We start from the raw sequence: 23,670 nt of genomic DNA, 5'->3' as shown, positions 1-23,670 counted from the left end.
TCGCAAGAAGAGGATAGGACAGTGGAGTCAATATGGAGATTGAAGTCTCCAAGGATAATGGCAGGAGTGTCAATGTTGATGGAGTCAGCAATGAATTCAATGATGGGTGAGGGATTGGATTCAAGCAGGGAAGGAGGGGCATATACAAGGCATATTTGGAGAGCACGTGATTTAAAGAGCCCGATTTCAAGTTTAGTAGGTGGGGTAATATGGATCTGTTTAAGATTGAGGTTTTTATTTACTGCAAGCAGGAGGCCACCACCTCTTTTCTTCTTTCTGGGGATTGAGAATATATCATAAGAGAGTGAGGGAAGTTGATTTATTTCAACAATGTCTGTGTCTTTAAACCAGGTCTCTGTGATAGAAGGTCATTGAGTATGGGTACTTTCTTTGACAAAGATTGTGAGTTGAACAGGATTAGAGAGCGTAGTGAGGCCTAGGAATTGGGTCAGAGGAGAGGTAAGAATGGGGATTAAGGATTTACGAAGGGGTGGGGAATTGCGTGCAAGTGGGACATAAGGTCTGGAGCTGGGAAGATGAGTACGTGGAATGGGATAGGAAGCCATATCTGGATTCCCGGAGGTGTAGAGGAAAGTATAAGTAGCTGCGTAGATGACTGATTAGGTAGGAGGGTGTAAAGTAGGCGGAAACAAACTTAGTAATTCGCTCAGCGGGTGTTCAGAGGGTGAGGGAGGAAAAGTATATGACAAAGAGGATATTTAAAGTAATTTGTACATATTAAATGGACAAATCAAAAGCAATTGAAGTTATGTGGCACATGAAGCTCAGGAGAGCACAAAGGGAGAGCACAAAGGGGCGCACTAAGGGGCTTGCCCCTTAGTCGCGCTCCTTCTGCGCGAGACGCCCGGCGCGAGACGCCGAGGAGGAGATCTCTAACTTTAAAGGGTTCCAGCACCAGAAGTGATGCGGCAGGGGTGGGCCGTGGAGCGTTGGTCTGGCGGCATGTTGCAGCAGGGACTCCCGGTGGGGTAAGTCGCGGCGTTGGTGCTCGCTTGGGTGCTGCGGGCTTGAGGCTCTGGGCTCAAGCCCGCAGCAAATGAAAAATGACCCCCTGAGTTAATTAGGTCAAAATTCAAATACTGATTTTCTAACCTACTGTGGTGTTGTGAATCGAGGTGGGCGGGGGGGCGAAACTGGGGGCGGGCCTGCGAAAGCCGGCAGCGATCGCACCTCTGCAGTGCGATCGCTGCCGGCTTTCGCACCCAATAGCACCATCATAAAAGGTGGTGCTATTCGGTACGAAATAGGCAGCGAAAAGGCTCCTTACCTTTTCGCCATCCACTCTGTCTTTGCGGCGTCCGCCCCAACTCCTCCTGTTCTGGTCTTGACGCCACCCCTTTCTAGTGATCGCACGCGAAAACAGACTTTTCGCGTGCGATCACTTTGAAAAATGACCCCCTGAGTTAATTAGGTCAAAATTCAAATACTGATTTTAGCCATATTAAGAACAACTTGAATAAGCTGCCAAAGTCCCCTTTGGGACCTACAAATTCAATAGGGAATGTACCTTGTGTACCTTCTGTCTGAAGATCAATTGGTTAGGTGGTCAAGAGCCTGCACATGCTCTTAACCAGTGTTGAACGATAAGTGTGCAAGGTAACAGCATGACTGTGTGTGAATATATTTTTTTTTTAAATAAAATAAGTATGTGTCTGGTTTCCAACCATATCCCCGAAACACCTTTCTTTGATGTGGCTAAAAGTGCACGCATTTTGAAAGATCATGATCAGGCAACTGAAAATCTGCTTATGTGGTTTCAGATGATCTACCCTCACTAATGCCTTGTATCATGTGCATAGATTGTGACTAAGCCTTTGAAATGTTACCGCAATATGCCATAGGCACGCGTTAAACCTCTTTTTCTCAAGAGCATACACACTCAAGTCATAGGAACGTGAAGTGGAACATAATTCTCAGGTTCAGGGGCAAGAAGTTTGCATTTATATACATAAAGGAGAATTTTCAAAACATTGCGCACATACATGTGTAAATAGCATATACTCGTTTATATTTATGCTATTTTATAAACCTCAAAATATACGTGTACGTAAGGGCATGCAAGTAATCTGCGCGAGTAATAAAGGGGTAGGCCATGGGCATTCCGAGGCAATGCCAACATTTACGCGAGTAAATTGCTATTTTATAAGCAAATTAGGAATGTAAATTTGGCAGCTTACAACTGTTCTATATCTGGAGAAAATGATGGTAAACATCTTAAAAGTGACCTACCGATTGGGTAGAGGGTCTGAATGAAATGGGGAGCATTCAGGCTGAAGAGCCAGGAGGGTCTCTATGACCTGCAGATGGACTGGGTGAACTGGTAGACTAATTGGTAAAACTGGTAATTTCATTGCTGCACACATTAGAAAATCTCTCCACTTACATGTGTAAAAACCAATTTTTGGAGGTAAATCCGTGTAAGTTACACAGGTACAATCCCCATGCGTATATTTTTAAAGTTAGATGTATTACTTATCTGATAAATTCCGATTATCTGGCTAAATCTTGAAAGCAATACTTAATCTGGACATGTTCCGACTTATGCAGCTAGCCGGATAAATTGGAATGTAACCAGGTAAGTGCTGCTATTTAGCCAGGTAAGTGCAATATTTATTTGCGTGTTTTTCTTACATGTGCGCACATGTTGCTGGATACAGTTCCATGTATTTTATAACCTGCACATATCATATACATGCAGGTTATAAAATACAGGAGAGGGTTTTCACATATCCATATATATATGTATATGGGCATGCACACAAATGTTCGAACGTTATCCTCACAAGTCCTGAAAACAAAGGGCTAACAGCCCTAGCCACACTGGATCTGCTATTCTACATCCAACATGCTACAACCTTCAACAGACTAAGCATTGTACTTACCTGTGAGTGCGACCAAGTGTGGAAGGCAGATTCTGTTGGCCAATGCAATTAGCTCAAGAGGATCCATGTCTAGCTTAGGCAACAACTGCCTGGTATACAGATAATCGAGTACTGCTTGCATAGTAGACTTGCTTACATTGGGAAGCACAACCTAGAAAGTGAAAAGGTTACATGAATTTTAAAAATGTTCAAAAGCATCACATTCATTATAACAATATCTACTGTGCAAGAGACAGATAATGAAAGCAAATATTTAGGGAAACAATCAAAATATGGGCCATAATTAGCAAAGATTTTTACCAAGGGATTAAAATGGTAACTAGCCTTTAGTGCAAAAGAGCTACACAACATTAAAAATAAAAGATTTATTAAAATCATTATAATAACTGACCCAGGAGTCGTATTTTCAATTATCTGTGCACATTTATACGCACAAATAAAGGGCATTTCGCGGTAGGGCAAGAGTTACTTGCAAAAGTTGCTATTTTATAAGAGACTTACAGATGTACTTCTGGCAACTTACACGTGTAAATGTACATGTAATTAGGTAATGTCATTAATATCAGGCTTGGTTATGGTATACTACTGGCTGAGTGGGGGGTCTCGGGGGAGTTCAGGTTGAAGAATCAGAGAGAGTCTTGATCTGGAGAAAGACTGGGTGAACTGATGGAGGAATTGGAAATCTGGTTAATTTCAATTCCGCGTGCACGTTTTAAAATATCCCGACTTGCACACATAAACTGGGTTTTATGTGAGTAGGTCTTACCTTTTTTCGTGAACATGTTTTTAAAATTGGTAGGAAAAGTATGCATGTTCAATACACTGAAATATTTGCTTTCAATGCTTGCGTATATCTGATACACATGGTTTACAAAATACCATTATAGTTCTCCATGCACCCATATAAGTACTTATATACATGGAATTCTTTGAAAGTTTAACCTCTTTGGTTCCAAGCCAATGATCTTTTGAACTGAAATGTTGGTAATCATGTTCATTTACTAAAATTTTTATTTTTAAATTATTCAACTGTATTTGTTTGATTTCTGTTTATCTTGAATTTTGTGGATTTGGCTCTTCACTTTTTCCGTAAAACCAATTTATTAATATCATTTGTCGTAAGCTCTGCTTGCATGTCTAATTTAGAAAAAACCCAACCTTTACTGAACAGGGTCTTACACCCTTATCACTGCATTGATTCATAACATATAATGGCAACAAAGGAATGGATTTCAAACCAGGGTGATGGGCTAGGATAGGTCAACATAAAACATGTTATGTCTGGGCTGACCCAGTGGCTTAGTGGCAGGGGCTATGCCCTGCCTTGTGAAATACCTGAATTTGATTCTTGAGCCGACCTTTTTTATCCTAAGCCAGTCAGAACTAGAACTGCCAACCTGAGAGGGGAGAAGGGATTCCCAGTCATTACTCAATGGCGACACATGTTGGCCAGAACTAAGATGCATGTGTACCAAATTCTAAAGGGAATTGCGGTCTGTGGCTCTCGACCTAGGACAATCACTGCAGTGACCAGGGAAAGTTATTTAAAAAAATGGTGGAGGGTTCCAGATTGTTATAAATGAAGGGTCATGGTGCCATTAACCAACAGTGGCTGATTCAGATTGAGTTGGAAGCCCAAAGGAGCAAGAGGAAACTGGGCCAAGAATACAATTAAAACACCCCACAAAAGTGATGTCTTCTGTCTTTTGATTCTGCTAAGCTGTGACCGCCTTTATCAATACATTACTAGATTCAGTAAATAAACTGTACTTGTCAATGAACACATTTCAGAAGTGGAAAATACAGCAGAAAGACTACAAAGTGAAGTCCAACCAAGCAGCTTTCACTGCTGAATTTTATCTGAGCAGTATTTAAAAAAGAATAATTTCAAGAATACTGGTAAACAGAGACATGAAGTTCCCAAACCTATAGGCAGTTTAAGTAAAAAGTAATGCATATGTACAGATATTGTGGTACAATTTGTGCTTCACATATTGTTTATCCACACAAAAAAATAACAAAAACCTGATCTGAGTTCAAGATTTGCCACTGGCACAGAGTCCATGACCACCTTTTGGCAATTTATTATACCTCCCTGTTGATCCAAGACCCAGTTGAAAACAAGGCAATTGGCTTAATCTGGCTTTCCTAAATTGGAAATTCAGTCTGGTCATGATCCACAATAAGATGTGTTTCAAAGGTAGTCAAGTTGTAAACATTCTGGAAATCTTAAACCCTAAGGAACTGTCCACTCTGGGGGAGGTCAAGGAGGCCTTGCACGGAAGCACTGCAATCCTTCAGCAAGACGTAAACACTCTCCAATATTTCACCTTCCACTTTAGCTAAGTAGTAGGTTAGCAGAGTCATAGCCCTCCAACCAAAATAATTGTTTTTTTAGTGACTTCCAAATGCAATGCTAAAAATTCAAATTACCCTGTCTCACACAGAAAACTACTTATTAGACTATTTGAAATATTAATTGCAGTGAGAAGCTAAGACGGGCACAATGGGGAGCCTAAGAGAATTTATACACATTCCTATTGTGCAGTATGGCTTAATTACCAGCACAGTATATATTTTTAATAAAGCGCTTGCCACGAGTGACTCTAGGGAGGGAACTATGCTGACTGGAACATTAAAAGTAATGAGGAAGATAGAAGAATAATGTTTGCTTACTCAATAACATGCCCCCACTATTTGATATTAAAAGAAGGCAGGGACCTTCAGCCAATCTGATTTGTTGCTGTTCCAGACAAGGAGAAGGAATTTGTTTACCTTCGCAGTATAAATAAAAAGCCGGTAACATTCTTTAAATGTATCTACTCGTATATTAATACATGCAAACTTTGTCACCCTCTTGGCAAGAAGTGGTCTCGTAGTTTGGGAAGATAAAACTGATTTTGTCCAGACTTTTTTTTACGTGCTGACAGTTTGAACGTCCAATTGTCCTTCTTCCTTCCCTTCACCTCACCTGCATTCATATTATTGCAGCAGATCACATAACTGAAGTACTAAACCAGCTCAAAATTTTTAAAGACAAGCAACAGTCTTTTCCCATCTATGTTTTACATGGAGCAATGTTCAAGGATCACGTTTTAAAACGGTCTAAAAAATATTTATATGGCTTAAGCCTACGTTGTTTAAAATTCAATTAACGTTACATGAATTTTCTCCTATGCATGTCTTATTAGAATCTGTAATTATTTTAGATATGAAGCTCCATGTCACTTGCAATTTTTTTTTCTACTTCTTGCTGTGATAATATCCATCTGTGAAACTAAATATGGCTAACAAATAGTCAGGCCGATGCAATACAGTACACTCAGCCAAGCGAACTAGTTCACCGGGGTTGGGCACGCGTTTTGGATGCGCGTCCACAACCTCTTATGCTATAAGGGGATTAGCGCATCCAAAATGCATGTCCAACCCCCCATGAAGCTAATAGCACTCTTCATATGCAAATGCATGTTGATGAGGCCTTTAGCTATTCTCCCCAATGCAAAAAAGAAAAACAATGGTGTGCCCGACGCACACCTGTAGCTATGCACAGCTTAGGAAAATGGACACTCGTGTAACTGAGCATCCGTTTTCCTAACCCGCTGACAGCTACTTCTCCTGGGTGCCCGATGCTGAGGAGGCGCTTGGGGCACACAATTTCCCCGTGTGCCTCCTTTTTACCGTGGCAGCTGCTTTAAATATTAAATTGGGTGCCCCGAAGAGGTCGATTGGTGCATGTTAGGAGAGCAGGTGCTCAATTATGAGCACCCATTTTCCCCATGCCGATATTGCATCAGCCTGAATGCTAGTGAAGAGAATCACTTAAAAAAAAAAAAAAAGACAAAATTACCTCACTGGTCGCACTTTCAACAAATGATCCTCCAAACATAGCAGACATCCACTCACAGCTGCAGATCAGCAATGGCTTATGGGCATTTATGCTTCCATCATCCAATTTAAACTTCACATCTGACATGGCAAAAAACAAAGCAGAATCATAAACTGATATTTTTACTGCTTACAGCAATACCTGCTATTAGCTCATTACAGAGACTAACTGCATTTAGTATTATCCATGTTTAAATCAAGATCTGTATAAACCAGAGGTGGGCAAACCTTGGGGCCCAGGGGACACATTGGGGTAATAGGGAGTGTCTGTCCCCTCTCAGCAGCACAGGTCCTCTGGAGGTCCACCATAGGCTGGACAGTAACCTCCTGTGGGCCAGATATGGTTATGACTATGTTACCCTTCTCAAGTTTCTACCCTGGATCCCTGGCTGCTTCTCTGCACACAGCTGAAGCTTCTTTTTCTCGCCTATAAATTCATTCACTCTACAAATCCTCATTACCTATCTTTTTCTCTCACTTCCTACACTTTTCTTGGTCAACTCTGTTCATCCAGCAAGTCTCTCTCCTCTTTGTCCTTCTCCTTCTTCTCCTCCACTGCCAACTTCCACCTCCATGCTTGCCACCTTGCTATGCCGTATACCTGAACTAGATTTCTTAGGTTTGTAAACCATACTCCCTCTCTGGCCATATTGGTATCCAGTTTAAAAACTCACCTTTTAATTCCTAAGTACTTCACTACAATACACACACTTCCTACAGACTCTTGTTTATAAGCTCCATGGAGAAGGAACTCTCTCTTATGCATATCTGTATGTCTAATAGCACTTTAGAAATGATAAATAGTAGTAGTAGAAGAAGTAGTAGTAGTATATGTCCTGCAGTTTGCTCACCTCTGGCATAAATACTGTGATAGTGCAACTAAAGTGGGATGTTGTTTACCATTTTCTTTGACTAGGGAATTAGGGATGATAGTATATAGTAATTCAGTTTTTATTGAGGAATGGAATGGTTGGGATTTTAGAGGGGAGACAGAAGATTCATTGGATTATAATTGCATTGTGTGCTATTAACATTGTATTACATTATACTTTTGGTCAATATAATGCAGTAAGTACTGTATATATTGGTTAATTGTAACTTGCCCCTGGGCTGCAGGCCTGGCATGACTGGGTGTGCATACTGTGCATTTGCATGGGGCGACACACTCGGGGGGGGGGGGGGGCGGGCAGTGGTGGCAAAAGAAAAGGCCGCCGGGCCACCAGTGGAACCAAACCTGCCGGCAGCTGAAGAGGAAATACCGTGATGCCACAGTGTTCCTTATAAGATGCTGCATGTGCGCCCACGCACAACTTTTCCCTCTTCAGTGCCAACCCCTCCCCCCCCCCCCCCCCCCAAGACCAGGAGGGCCTGTGGGTCATAGTGGGGCTGATGAGAAGAGGAGCTCGCAGGGCCATGGTGGAGCTCATGCTACCATGGCCTGAAGAGAAGAGGATCCCGTGGGGCCATGGTGGAGCTCATCCCACCAGACCCAAAGAGAACAGGAGTCCATGCATGTCTGAGTCTGTGTGAGAGCTAATGTATGTGTGTGTCTGTGTGACAGTCTGTATGCATGTGATCCTGTATGTGGCTGTGTGAGAGCCTGTGTATCACATATAGGCTCTCACAGGCACGTGCGCACACACATTATCACCCGAATTTTAAAAGCGTGCATTAAAACTGGTGGTTACGTACGTGGCCGGGCCACACGCGTGCCAAGCGCATTTTAGAAAGGGCTCGGCCACACACGTAACCCCCGATAGGCGCAGAAGTGCCAGGCCGGTGAAAAGGGGCGGCCCGGATGACAAGGTATGGGTGGGGCGGGGGCCAGCCAGAACAAAGGCCATTAGGGCCTGTCCTGTGGAAACGCGCGCCGGCAGCCGGCCAGCGCACGTAACTTACTGCTGCTCCAAAGGAGCAGCAGGTAAGTTATAAAACAAAAAAATAAATAGGCTAGGTAGGTAGGGGTTATGGGTCGGGGAGGAGAGGAGAGGAGAGGAGAGATGAAAAGGTAGGAAGGTTAGGTAGGGGTATAGGGAAGTTCCCTCCCAGTCCGGTCCTTAATTGGAGTGGACTGGGAGGGAACTGGGGGAGGCCCTATTGCGTCGACGTGTGTTTCTTTACAAAATCCCCCCCATTGCGCATGCACATGTGCGCAGATTTCATATTTTATAACGCACATGGCGACGTACGCATGTTATAAAATTGGCGTGTCCATGTGCACGCGCGCAGGTCTTAAAATCGACCGTTAAGTGTCTGTGAGAGAGAGAGGGGGTATGTGTGAGAGCATAGGCATGCATACGAGACAGGGAGTATGTGAGAGAATCAATGTATTAGTGTGAGTGAGAGAGAAAATAAGTTTGTGCGGCCCAACATCCCCAAATCCACGAAAATCTCAGGGTGACTGGAAGTCAAAAGTTCCCAGGTATGGAGAGCAGGAGATTTTTTAATCCTATTAGTTTTAATTACTGGGTGTAATTTGATGTTTTTGCGGTTTTTAAATATTTTATTATTTTTTTGGGAAATATTAAAACACTTTTTGATTGGAGTTTTTGAAATATTGTATTGGTGTTTGGGAAATTTTGGATATTCTAGTCATTAACTGGTTTGAAATATTATTTTTATGAATATGATTTTACTATTATGTTTTATATTTCTTGATTTTATTATTTAATGTTTTATGAAGAATGGTAATGTTTCTGTTTTTCTATTGTTGCTCTGGATATAGAGGCTGGCTTGTTGTGGGTTCGAGTTCAAATCTTCTCAGCACTTTTCTATTTATATTTTCTGGACTCTTTATTCTGTATTTGACCAGGGTCTTTCTGTATTCTGCATATGTGACCAAGGTGACTATATTGCTGGCATGTAGTTTCTGTGTAGGGATCTATAGCAACCTCGCTTGTTGTGTTTTCCTAATAGGAGGTGTATTGGTGTTCTAGGGCCTGGTGTAATATTTGCAATATTTGCAGTGTTGCCTTTTCATAGATACGGCTACTATTGTTTGAGTGCTGGCAGTTAGGATTGTTTTGGTATGGGAGGATTACTATATTGCAATGGTAATTGTGTTTATTCATAGCTTTCTGAGGTGCCATTATAAATTCCATAGGAGTTCCAAATGTCTTTTTTGCAGAATTTTCTGGTTGGCATACAGCAGTGTATGTAAATATAATATATATGTTGTAAGTGAAATTTTGCCTCAGAAGACTGTACTTTTGAATGCTGTCATGTAAAATTTGTTACAAGTGAATAATTACCATATTTTTCGCTCCATAAGACGCACCTAGGGTTCAGAGGGGAAAAATTAAAAAAAAAAAAAAGGTGTGCTAAACCGGCTCTGTTTCCGGGCGTCTGTGCATCTTATGGAGCAAATTAGGGGTGTGCATACAATTTTTTTTGTCCCAGTTTTGTTTTCGGGTCTGGGGAGGGCCATTTCGGTCCATTCCCCAGATCAGAAAACGTTTATCGTTCTCTTTTGTGGAAAAAAATAAATAAAAAACAAAACCCCACCCCAACATTTCAAATTTAATTAACTACAACCCCCCACCCTCCTGACCCCCCCCCCCCAAGACTTGCCAAAAGTCCCTGGTGGTCCAGCAAGGGTCCCGGGAGCGATCTCCTGCCCTTGGGCCGTTGCTGCCAGTAATCAAAATGGCGCCAGTGGCCCTTTGCCCTTACTATGTGACAGGGGCTACCGGTGCCATTGGTTGGCCCCTGTCACCTGGTAGGAGCAATGGTAGGAACTTTTGGAAAGTCTTGGGGGGGGGGGTCAGGAGGGTGGGGGATTGTAGTTAATTATATATATTTTTTTAATATTCGTTCCATAAGACACACAGACATTTTCCCCCCACTTTTGGGGAAAGAAAAAGTGCGTCTTATGGAGCGAAAAATACGGTAAATTTTGTGAGGCTACAGAGGGTGTGGGAGTGTGTGAGTGGGTGTGGGGTGGTGTGTGTGCAAGGCTATAAGGTTTCCCTAGGGTATGTAATACCCTTCCCTTGACCACTAGTTCTGTGGAGTGGATGGGTGTCAGTTTTTAAAAATATAGATTGCTGGAGGAAGCTGGGCTTTGATGGGCCTGGGAAAGAGACTGAATGAATTGCGGAGGGGGGGCAGCACTATAGTTATTCACACAGGGTAGCAACAAAGCTAGCACCAGCCCTACTGAGCTGTACTGCATATAGTTAAAAATTTAACAAATAAATAAATGCTGTGGAGTCAGTGTCCACAGCCCTGGGAGGGGGTGGGGTGGGGGGTGGTGAGAGAGCCCTATTCGTTACACCACAGCAACAGCTAATGGCAGGATTTGGGGCCTATGACTGAAGAGTTCCTAAACCTCGGCTAAAGGCATATAAACAGAGGAAAAAAATATCCAGTAGATGTGAATGAAAACTCATGGTACCAAATCCTAGCCCTGGTTTGGAATGTGATAGAAGTCCAAATGAAGCAGGAGAAAACTGTCACCCCCGTACCCTGCCGAAAAAAACAAAACAAAACCACACACACACACACACCAAAGTATAAATCTATAGTTAAAGCTTTGTTCCTTTTGACCATGTTTTCACTCACCAGAAAATGTTGCTTTAGAAAGGCATTCCCTGATCCTGTTAGCCTTTCTGACATGGAAGGCCTTAGTAATCTCCTGATTCATGAAGGCTTCTTTATTTGTAATGTTTTCTACCATCATCCGTAAATCAAACACTTCCAAGATCTCAGCAATCTGGGCCACCCTCATGAGATCTTTTTCATTTTCGTCCAGTTGTCCTGTGTACAGGAACCGCAAAGCGGTCTTGAATGGCCCAGGCTGAATGGACGAGTCCATCCTGACCACAGTCATGGGGCATATCCTCTTTGAAACACGATTGACTTGCAGCTCTGTGTGGAAGCTGACAAACCCTTTACTCCAGGACGACAGGCCGGCCACCAGCATTTCTTCATCCTCACAGTCTATCTTCAAGGTGCCGTCACTCTTTGACATCCGAAGACTGGCACTTGATGGTTTAAGGGCTCTTGCATCACCATCTTCATCTGTATCCAGGCTTACTGCCCTGGACAGGAACTCTCTTGTAGGCTTTTCTCTCTTCACATCCTTTTCAATTAAATAGTGAAACTCTTCAGGTTCCATTATAAAGAGGTCATAGAACTTTGAAGAGGAGGTAGCTAGAAAAATCTTATGGGCAAAAATATGGGTTCTGTCTTGAAGGATGAATAGGACATCAGCACACAAAGGATTGTCCAACAAGTAGCCAGCATCATTCATACTGGCTGCAGTGCATTCTGGTATTTTAATTACCGGAGGAGGAGCTTTTGGAGGTAGGAACGGAGCTTGCAGTAATGGCTTCTGAACCTTCTTCAAATGTGATTTCCAGAACTGGAGGTGTCGTCGGGAAATCAGTGCTGCTCTAATTGCATTATCAAACACATCCTTAATCCCAAATTGATCAAATACACTCGTTTCATAATATGGTACCCCAAGCTCTTTGGCAACCTCTCTGCCCCTCTCTGGTGGTAAAATGTCGCTTCTTTTTATTGGTCTAGGATTTAAAAAAAAAAGAAGAAAATATCATGTGGGGGCTTCTGGCATGCATCATTTATTTTTTTTTTACCTGAGGGAGAGGAGAGGATTTGCAAAAGCCATTTAATTGATAAAAACAAAATTAGCCAGGTACAAAGGCTGTTCTGGGCAGGATTAGGGAACAGTGCATATACATTGCATTTTCAAAATGTACTTCCCTCCCCCCACCCCACAGACACACATAAGCCAAATTTAGATCTCACAAAAAAAGCAGGAGAAAAGTCTGAGGGCCAGCTGTGCCTCTGGAGAATATTCAAAGGATAAAGTATGCATGAATTTTTCTTTTGAAGATTTGTATACAAAGTCTGTGGCCGCAAAATACCTGCAGATTTTTCACCTGGGTGGGCTGTTTGGAAAATTGCCCCTATATTAATACGTTTCCATCCACCTGGCAAGTTTCATTCAAACTGGATCCCAAATCCCTCACATTTTCAGCATAACCACACTGAAAACTCAAGTGCTTAGCAGAAGCTCAGTAATCAGCTGATATCAATTTACAGTACTTACCTGGCTTTGTAAATAAGGCAGCCAATTAAGACAGGTGAAAATATACAAGATTTCATGCACTTGCAAATTCCATTGAAATTAAAGTTTGACTAAGGTATCTCTAGAAAATGAGATTGTTTTCTACCCAGAGAATCTTCTTTGAAAATAGATGAATTAAGTTTTTACCTTGCTAAAGGCCGTCTGGCTCGGTTAACAGCCTCGAGGTCAGCGTAGCGTAGATCCAGCTGGCAACCAACCAGAATTACAGGTGTGCGAGGGCAAAAGTGCTTAATTTCTAGGGACCACATAGTTCTCACATGGTTTAAGGAATTGGGATTTGCAATCGAAAAGCAAAGGACCACTACGTCAGACCTAAAGAGAAATTTAAAACATTTTTTGTTAAAATACACTTAAGGTGAATAACCAAGTGCACGTTCCACGGTGCAGCACAGCACAGATGTGTGAATGCATCCCAGCTTCATGCACAAAACTGCTTAGGCCTACGCATTCCAACACAGCAGCATCCGATCACAACATAAGCAACATTAGGAAGCATTCAGATTCCACAGATTAGTGTCTAGTCTACTGCCAGGTCTTAATGCCGGGCCTACAGCAATCAGAGCAGCTTCCCATTCTGTTCTTTTCATGACTTGCTTGCATTTTTCACCACATGCTCAGAGTGAAACACAGGTTAATACGGATATCATTACCTAACACTGAAAACAAAATGTTGGAACCGATTCAAGACAAAAAGAATTGGTTTTTTTTTAAAACTTGAACGGATGGATGTGGTAACCATGCATTATGCAAGCAAAATAGTGGTCATCCCATGTAAACACAACACAGCAGTGCCTCCAACATCTTTAGTAAATGAAAAATACATATGAGACTTTGAAAGCTACTATAGTTGTAGAACTTACAGCATCTTGCATTTGCCATTTCTTGAATTTGGGCTAAAATAAACCCTATAATGAAAACAGGCAAAGTAGAACAGTACATACTGTTTATTACAATGGAAACAAGATTGTCTTGCAAAATTCTAGGATGCTACAGGCCCAAAGACAGGCACTTCTAATACTCTTTAAGCATGGTAGCACTGGTGCACTCCTTTCTCTTCCTGCTTGCAATAACAAATTCATGGCTTTTTTTTTTTGCAAGTCATCCAATAATGCAACAATTTCCTTATCGTAGTAAGCCACTGTTCTACCTTACATGTTAAAAAGTTTCCAACATTGGTATAGACACATAGCAGTTTCACTAGCTAAGGAGGTTAAAATTGAGAGCACTATGCCTATGGATGTCTTTTAGTAAAAGGAAACCATTGATCAGCATCCTTTTAGACAAAAAAAAAAAAAAGAAAAATGACAACAAGAAAAAATGAATGCATTTTCTCTAAGTTGCTACTTGATCAGCAGAATCACCAGTTTCTACATTAAAAGGTAACCTACTACCTCTCCTGAGCTTCCTATTAAAGTTTAATTTGCCCAAGGTTTTGTTTACCTGTGGTTTTTGCATGGATGAGTAAAACAAGCCCTGGCCACGTCAATAGTTTTCTTTTATCTCAATAATAAATTATTTGCTCAGGGCCTTCCTAGATTTCATAATGCCAAATATATCTTGGAGGCCCTACAGTTTCTCTTAATGGGTGCATGCAGAGCGCTGTTGAATGTATTTTATACTAAATTGAAGTAAGAGCTATTTCTCTACACGGATACTTAGTTTATAAGCTTCAACAAATCCACTGGACTTTAAATTGTAGGCATTCTTTTTCTAAACATTAAAACATCAAAAGCAGGGTTCTAAATAGTAAAATGGGTATGTAGACCAGATTTACGTCTTCAAAAGGCCTATATGACTGTACAGTTAGCCACAAGTAAAATGAGTTTGGCTATGTTTATTTCATGCCCTTAATGGATTGAACTCTGATCATCCCCTCAGATGTAAACCTAATCGACAGCATTACCTGTACCTGCCATATCCTTCAACTTCCTTTACTGAAATACTCACTCGTGCCACGGACTATCATGCCGCGATTACTGTAACTCTCTTCTGCAGGTTTCTCAAATCCCAAAAGCTTAACAGTCCCATGCTCTGCTTCCAGCTTTTTACCCATCCCTACCTACCAAGCCCACATTCCTCTCTTTCAGAGTCTAGCACTAATTCATTCTACTTGATTCAGAAAAATCCTTCATGGTCTCATGCTTACCTTCATGTCTCTGACCTTATTTTTTATTCACAGCCCTCTTTGTCACCTTCTAATACTACCACTGCTGTGCCCGTTATACAATACTTTTCACAGAGATAATTAACTGCAGTCACAGCACAGGATGATCTTAACCCCATTAAGAAATATTATGATGGGTGACTCTAGGATACCAGAAGCAGAAATTACTTCCAGTTGATATAAATCACCATGTTATGTCATGGAATACTGTGCAGAACACTGTGGTGATGTAACTTTAATAGCATGTAGCACTATTATAACAGGGTGGCAAATAGGATCACCTAGCCAAAGGTTAAAATCAGATCTTTCTCCACATGAGTATGGAATGGTTGACCCTATTTACTACTTTTCAGGCCTGTCGTATTGATATTATATCAAACCACCTCCCATATACACCCATTCCCTCTTCATGCCAGGATTTCTGATTGTTTTCCATCTGTACATTTTGGGGGTATAAAACACAGGTGTGTATGAATAAATGTTGTGTTATTAAATTTTCCTGAGTTTATGCGCATATAAGTATGCCTGTAACCTGATTTCGTGCACACTTTTATGTGCAGAAAAAAGAGATGTTCCAGGGAACAAGCTGGTGCAGAGTTTGGATTTACGTGCATACTTTTAATTTTATAAAAAGTATATGTGTAAATTTGCATGTACAAGTTAGGTGCTGCAAAGACCAGATGTAACTTTGTGGGCGACGTCGCACACGTTATTTCGCATAATTTTTAAAGTGAATTTATGCAAAGATGTTTGCTTTGAAAACTAGAGTAACTTGTGTGCATAGCAGCTGTGTAAGTTCCCTGTGATATTACAAAATTACCCCACCTATATTTTTATCTTTCTGAAACAAAAAGACCTTGAAGCAAAACACGATGTAAAAGCTAAAGAATAAAATCTACAGCAAGGTGTATTTATTATTTAGTACCTGATTCACTAAGGGTTTTCCCATAGACACAAAATGGAGAAAAGCCTTAATGAATCAGGCCCGTAGGCTGGTACAATGCTTTCTCCAAAAAACAACACAACATCAAATAGAAAGTTAAAATGCACCACCCTCATTTATTTATGTAGCCCCTCTCCTGATCTAGTCCTGTACACAGGGGTGCACGGGGAGGCCCATGGCCTAGAGCAGGACCCATGATCTCCTGGGGGGGGGGAAGAGATTTAACTCTTCAAGGCCCTTAGGGTTTGTTAGATATTGGGGCTCATCTCCCCAGTCAGAAGCGAAAAGTCACCACCCAGACTCCAAAACTGTTTTTCAAATTACAGTTTGTACTGGCACTGATGGCAGGAAAAACAAAGTCCAAAAAGGAATGATACATCAATTGCTAGTCCACCAGGCAGCAACAGAAAATCCACAAAAAAAAAATCTCAGTCAGTTGCAGCAGCAATAACTGCTCTCCCAAACAGGTCAGCTCTTGAGGCAGGAACCCTTCCTCTCTCGGGTCTTCCCAAGTACCTGCTTTGAAGACTGCTCTCCCCTTTTGTCTCAGTAGTTTCTCCAGCTATGGTGAACTTCTGAAGGCCTCCCCCTCCCCCCAGTCAGCACCTCTTTAGGAATCCTTCCCCAGCAGTGCATGTTCCTTTCTCCTAAATCCCCCACCAAGGACAAATTGCTGTTCTCACTTCACCAAAACTTCTCCCAAAACAGATGCGGAATTTCAAACACCTCTGCGTTCTGGTGGCCTCTTGTCCTCCTCGGGCCTCTCAGGATTCTCGCTGTTGAATCCCAGGACCCCTTTTCCTTCCTGGAATACTGGGCAGGATTCCTCCTTTTCCCAGACACTCCTCAGTGGCTTATGCATGTCTAGCAGGGCTCTTAGAGGGTCATTTTCAGTAGGGTGCGTGCCAGCGCATATGCACGTAAGCTGGTGTGTGTCTCTCAAGTTGAAGCAGGATGCTTTAAACTGTATGGCGAGAGCTGTACAGTTAAGAAAATACCAAGTATTTCTGCCCCAAAGTACATGTGTTTCAGTACGCATGTATATTTGTAATGCAGGAACACACATACTCTTCTGTACCCATTTTTATGCCTGTAATAAGTGTCACATGTACGTGTAATAACCTAGAGTGATACATGGAGGCATTTATTTTATAAAGAATGTGTGTATTCCGTGTATGCAAGTACACCCAAAAGGATTTCCAAATCACCAGTTTGCCGGCACCTCCACCAGTTCATCCAGACCCTCCAGCATGTCACCAAGACCTCCCTTCCCACTACTCCTGCCCAAAAACTGCAGACAAAAAAAAAAACAAAAACCAAGGGCAAGCATACAGGTAGGTTTGGTAATGAACACGTGTGTACTGCTTACAAAATACCAACCCATGAGCAAACTTCCGAATACTTCACCCTGAATGCCCCTCCACCACCTCGCGTTTCCTTTCACGTGTATGTGCGACACTGCTAGCACGGGCATACTTTGGCTTCTTGCAAACTACTACTTACGTGGGTACGTGTTACTGATGTGTGTAACTTTCACTTCAAATTTCCTGCAGTATTTTACAAATCAATGAGCCAGGCTTGAGAAACAGGCCAGCTTACGTTTGTTGCCCAAAAGTCTCCTCAAAGAGTCATATTTTTAAGTAGTTTTAGTAGTAAAATAAAACAAAACAAAACAAAAAAACATTATAGCACCTGCCGAAACAAAACCACAAGCTCCACAAGTTTCTAACACATGATACAATAGCAAACTAATTCCAAAGCTACATATGTGTATAAAACATAGGTTTATGCACAGATATGGCTCAATATAAAATTGTGTGGGACTTGTGTGCATAAAAATATCACTTAACCCGACTGCACACACACTTATGCGCCCAAAATAAGCATTTTGGGTGGGGGGAGGCAGGGTTAGAATTGATGTGCCTACTTCTGATTTTAAAAATCATGTGCAGAAATTAACCCCCACAAGTTACGTCCTGCGAAGAACGAGTGGCACTTTGTGCAGATTAAGTTTATGCGCCACTGTGCAAGATACCCACAATGTTACAAAATTACCCTTTAAAAAATGCAGAAAAATAATAGACACCCACAAGCCCTGAAAAAAAGTATGAACCAAGTGGGTAATAATCAAACTGTCCACGTTGGTGTAAGCACCACAGGTAGTTTTTACTGACAGGGTTTGCACCAATAATGAAAGGTAAACTGTGCAGATAGTTTTGCTTTGATTATTGCCCCCTGTAAAAAATTACTTCCGGAGATTTGAGCAAGCTTTCTCTTTGTGTACGTTTTTTCATCTGAATTATACAAAACTACACACGTTGTGGTGCAGCCAGCCCTTTACCTGTCCCCCATGGGAATGCCTCCCACATTGCAGTACACAGTGCGGGTAATTTTTCCCCGCATCGAGCCCGGACAACTTTCAAAGCCTGCATAAATGGCTTTGAAAATGTAGCCTCCAAGGGAAAAGCACAAGTCCATCCCTACAACAAAACAGAAAACTGGACTTCAGGCAGGACCAAAGTCCAGGGGATAGGCAGCATAAATTACTTCAGACCCTTCATAGAACACTAGCATAGATCGACAGATAGGAAAAAACAGTGCAGTTCCTATTCACAACCTCATCTTGAGTACTGTGTGCAGTTCTGGTCACCACATCTCAAAAAAGATATAACAGAATTAGAAAAGGTACATAGAAGGGTGACCAAAATGATAAAGGGGATGGAACGATTCCCCTGTGAGGAAAGGCTAAAGAGGTTAGGACTCTTCAGCTTGGAGAAGAGACAGCTGAGGGGAGATATGATAGAGGTGTTTAAAATCATGAGTGGAATGGAACGAGTAAACAATCAGTTGTTTACACTGTCAAAAAGACCAAAGGACACACAATGAAGTTACTGGGTAATACATTTAAAACTAATAAGAGAAAATATTTTTACACTCAACACATAACTAAACTCTGGGATTCATTGCCAGAGGATGTGGTGAAAGCAATTAGTGTGGCTGCGTTTAAAAAAAAAGTTTTTATAAGTTTCTGGAGGAAAAGTCCATAATAAATTATTAAGGTGGACTTGGGGAAATCCACCGCTTATCCCTGGGAATCTATCAACTTTTTGGGATCCTGCCAGGTACTTGTAACCTGGATTGGACAGTGTTGGAAACAGGATACTGGGCTTGATGGACTTTTGGTCTGATCCAGTATGGCAAGTCTTATGTTCTTAGATGTCACCAAATGCAAGATTTAGAAAGAGAAACTTCCACCCAAAGTCAATACTAAATATTTTCGACCGTGCTCATGTCCCAAGTGCGAGTTTAGCATCTTTCTCAGCCCTAAACTAACCCAAGCAGCAAGCACCACAGTCAAGGACGTTAAGCCAGTCCATGCGTCTCTCACGTGACAATAGAGACAACTCCTGACAACTCACTGTTATTGTGCCTTTAATTGGTATTAAAAAGTATTTAGAAAATCATAATACAGGGAGATAATTATAGTAAAATTATCATTGTGTTCTATAATAACTATTCAAACATCCCAATTATCTACAGCAGAATGTTATTTTCAGAAATGTAGGTAGGGGAGCTGCAGTGTTTCCGTTAGGTCTGGTGCTCACCCATGGAATCAATATTCACTCTTAAGCTAGGAATCTTTGCTACTCACTTCCTTTGAACTAAACAAACAGTTAATAACTAAAAATGGGAAACAAAGACACCAAGGGGCTAATGTACTAATGTGTGATAAATGCCTTTGCCAAAGTTTGTGCCCAGCCAAAATGTCATCCAGGTTTATCAGTTCTATTGAAACCTTTTCAACAATCCCAGAGTCCATGCCAAGGTAGCCAATAGTGCTGCCAAGCAATCGGAGAATGCTGGTTTGAATGGGGAAGAAGGACTACAGAGACAACAGTTGGAGGATCACGTCCGCGTGTATAAAAAACAAACTCCGTGTACGGGAAGATAGGACATTTTGATGAATTGGTTCTTGCTATTCTGAGTCCAAGCTACTACAAAACAATGTGCTTATCCTATAAAAGACAAAAAGTCACCATAGATTTTGTATGTCTGCCCCTTAAAGTGACAGGGGCCTCTTTGGAAATAAAATGTACTGCTGATAGATCTCTCCTGTTCTGACCCTTGCATTATGCTTAATAGGCAATTCTAGTGCCATAGCCACAGTACAGCATTTACTTTTTTGGCAAAATAATTCAGAAGAAATAACGACAAGTATCTAGTTTGGTGTTTTTTTGTTTTGTTTTTTGCATTATATTAAATGTTACTTAGGAGTCAGTCAGCTCATGTGGTGAAGGTTGAAACAAAAAAAAAAAAACCCCAAAAAAACCCCCACTGTCTTTGGGAGGGTGGGAGGCAGGGGAAGCGAACTACAAGCTGACCCAGCATAGTGGGTGGGTTCAGCCCCATAACCATTAATAAGACCTGCTGTGGTGGCAGTATGTTTATATGTACAATCCATCCAGGTTACGTTTATCTCAGGTTTAGTAAAGTCTGAAATGATGGCCAATGAGATCACTATCCCAGCATTTTATCTCTTTGGTATATGTGGTCATGTTTAGTATGGTTGCATTATTGGGATTCATCCACTCAGTAGCCCCTTGGTACATTGTGCCGAAGAACAATTACTGGTTAAAAACCACATCACAAATCAATATTAAAGGTGCTTGCCAAAAACAAGCAGTGCTCAAGAGTACCCCAAGCATTCCAGAGTGAAAGCTCTATATAACAACCTCTCTTGTAAAACTGCGGTATGTACCAAGCTTCAGAAGAACAAAGCTTAGCCAGCCCCTGCGATCCTGTCACTAGGAGGAACTGGAGAGCAACTTGAAAGGGTAAGTTATTCTCTCCCGAGAGTCGGAAGCTTCTGCAGCTTTTCTCTTTCAGGAGGTCCTGCGTGTCACTCCTCTCCGACCTAGAGGTAGCTCTGTATGCATCTAGAGGTCCTCGCTCACACATGCTGAAGCAGACACACTTAAAATGGGGAACACGGAACTAAGGCAATACATCTCTGAATATAATTTTAATAAGAGACCACAGGGAGCTTACTACCTATGTGTGGGCACTCTGGAAACATTCCACAGAATCCATCACCAGCCTGGGGAACCAGTAAAGATCCATGACCCTCTTTGAAAGAGAGCACTCGTCCACCTGCATGAAATGGTATGATAAATGCATCCTATATCACATGCAAAATATGAAAAGCAGCATGCTAGTAATCACTGCACTTAATCTAATTGAATGAGAAGCATTACCTTTTCCACAAAATCAGACAAAGCATCAAAGAACAGGAATGATCAATTTACCAGAGGAACAGGAACCGAGGGTTGAAAAATGAAGAATTATGCATCACAGCATGAATGACTGGTAAAGCAGGGTAACCCTTCCTTTCATTTTCTGTGTCAACATTTTTACATTTTATTCTACATAGTTTTAAACTTCAGGTTTTTACTGTAACAGTGAAACCTCTGTGTTCTAATGTCCATGATCTGTGTCATCAATTTAATGATAATACAGTACAGCAAGTTATTACAAAACCTTAAAACACCTGTAACATAGAATCTCTAAGGCCCATAGACCCCCAGCACTATACAGTACTAGAGCTTTGTACGGCCTGGTCAAGCTATGAATGAAGGGAATATGATATGGGCTTGAGAGCTGAAATACAGAAATAACTTTTTTAAAAGATTGCATTTTTGGGTCTAAACCTAACAGCCTGTTTTCAGTATATATCACAGAAGATATGAACTAAAACAAACAAAAAAAAAAACCCCACACTCCAAACAAGTTATTTATAAGGTATTGTGTACTATAATAAGTGGTTGTGATTTCTTCATGAGCAGGGAACCAAGACATTAAAAACTAGGCAACCAGTCGCATCAGTAAAGACCCCAGAGAGTTGGGGAAATAAAAACAAAAGACAGGAAGAGTTATAAAAGTACCTGAGCAGAAGTCCCATGTAAGGGCTGGATGTCAAGCACAACTGCAATTGGACTAGTTAGCATTAGGGATGTGCATTCGTCTACGACGAATTAGGAAATTTCAACGAAACTGCCTAATTTGTCCTGGTTCAGGGAGCCCAAAACCTGAACTAGTTTTCCCCGAAATTTCAGAAAAAATTTGTTTTCGGATTAGTGCGCGCTAATGTAAAAATGTTAGCACGCACTAATGGGGAGTTAATGCACACTAATCTAAAATTAAGGTCCCCCCGATTAAAAGGCCTGAACTGCGGGAAATACGAAACTTTCCGCAGCGGGCTGAAAACTAAGCATGAGCCGAAAGGTTCGGGCTTTGCACATCTCTAGTTAGCATACTATTCATGGCTAAAAGAAACAAAGAATAGGAAGGCAGCTAAGAACTGTAAAGACCAGCTGGAAACCAAATCCTGGGATCCCTTAGTACTTCTTTTTTTGGATTTGTCAACCCGGAAATCCAGATTAAGACAAACATCTTGCTTTGAACTGGGTCCCCAAAATACCGGGAGATAAAGTTTCTTGCTAAGATCACAAAGAGTCCTCTCTTGAATCTGCACCTAATGAATTCTCCTGACCCATAATCCAATGTGTCTACCACTAGGTCACACCCGGCACTTAGACAACTGTAAATGTGTTGAGGGACACATTTGGATGAGGTTTATCCCCCTCAAAGAGTAATCTCTAGTGACATACGCCATTCATGCCTTCATTTCTACCTCGCTAACAAGCTCCACTTGTTTAGACAAGAAGAAGACTGAACTGCTAAGCTCCTCTACCTCTGTACTTGCACACCTGACTACAGTGAAACAGAGGCAAGCCTGGATGCTCCCGGCAAACTGGAACTTCATGTAATTCTTTTCCATCTGAATCAGAAGCTGCTGGCAGCAGTGATGGGTGGAGTGGGCAGGGATTTGGGAAGAGAAAGTTCACAGCTTGAGTACACAGTTTTCTTACCTGTTGCTTGCTAATTGGATGGGGGTTATTCAGACACAGGGTTTTGTTTTTGTTTTTATGTCCAATTTTTTAAAAGCTCTTGCTCTAATAATGTGAAATCCCTCCCTCCCCATGAGACAGATGTAGTATCTTTCCTTGGATCAACATACGATTCATCCAAGATGGATCTGCAGGTGAGCTGTAGAGACATGGGTCACGTCTGAAGAAGGAGGCCTATGTGGTCTTTGAAAGCTTGTCCGGGACAACAATGGTAGATAATTCTTATATTGCTCTAAGAAATCAATAGATTGCAAACATCTAGTTCTTCCCAAGACCAATATGGTTACTACAACTCTGCATGACAACTATGTGAGAAGTGGTGTCGCTCAATTTCGGATAAGCAGCAGTTTGTTCATACTCCATGCTGTTCTAGGGACACCTTGTTTACAGACACAAAATTTCAAACATAATTTTGGTGAATGAGGCCCTATTCAGTGTGAGTTATGCTTCTCACCCTGCAATCCCGAACTATGGTCTATAAAGAAAGCAGCACAAGCAACATTCAATTTCCCAGAAATCCTAGGACAGTCCTATTTCAGTGACCAGGTGCTATGTCTCCACACATCACATCAGAAGCATTTGACGAAAAAAGAAATTCTTTTCTTACTATCCTACCCTGCTCTATCTTTGTACTTAACTGGATTTTTATTACTATTATTAGTACTTATCCTTATAAAAAGGAATAAAGATGT

The 23,670-nt window shown here is 41.5% G+C and overlaps 1 protein-coding gene across 4 annotated transcripts in view; it reads right to left on the bottom strand.

Annotated features, from left to right (window-relative positions):
• Window positions 1-23,670, bottom strand: part of RHOBTB1 (Rho related BTB domain containing 1) — a 155,404-nt gene that overhangs the window by 13,940 nt on the left and 117,794 nt on the right. For 2 of the 4 annotated variants that reach the window (XM_029609748.1, XM_029609749.1), the window contains 4 exons: window positions 13,030-13,215; window positions 11,352-12,316; window positions 6,751-6,869; window positions 2,904-3,054 (listed from right to left, as the gene is read on the bottom strand). In XM_029609748.1, coding sequence (XP_029465608.1) covers window positions 2,904-3,054; window positions 6,751-6,869; window positions 11,352-12,316; window positions 13,030-13,215 — 1,421 coding nt within the window. Of the gene's footprint in view, window positions 1-2,903; window positions 3,055-6,750; window positions 6,870-11,351; window positions 12,317-13,029; window positions 13,216-13,763; window positions 13,783-21,062; window positions 21,136-23,670 lie in introns of those variants that run through there. The other 2 variants (XM_029609751.1, XM_029609750.1) reach the window with 2 other exon arrangements.

Source organism: Rhinatrema bivittatum, chromosome 7 (genome assembly GCF_901001135.1).
Source record: "Rhinatrema bivittatum chromosome 7, aRhiBiv1.1, whole genome shotgun sequence".
In the NCBI taxonomy this organism is placed as follows: Eukaryota; Metazoa; Chordata; class Amphibia; order Gymnophiona; family Rhinatrematidae; genus Rhinatrema; species Rhinatrema bivittatum.
This window is presented reverse-complemented; position numbering and strand designations above follow the sequence as displayed.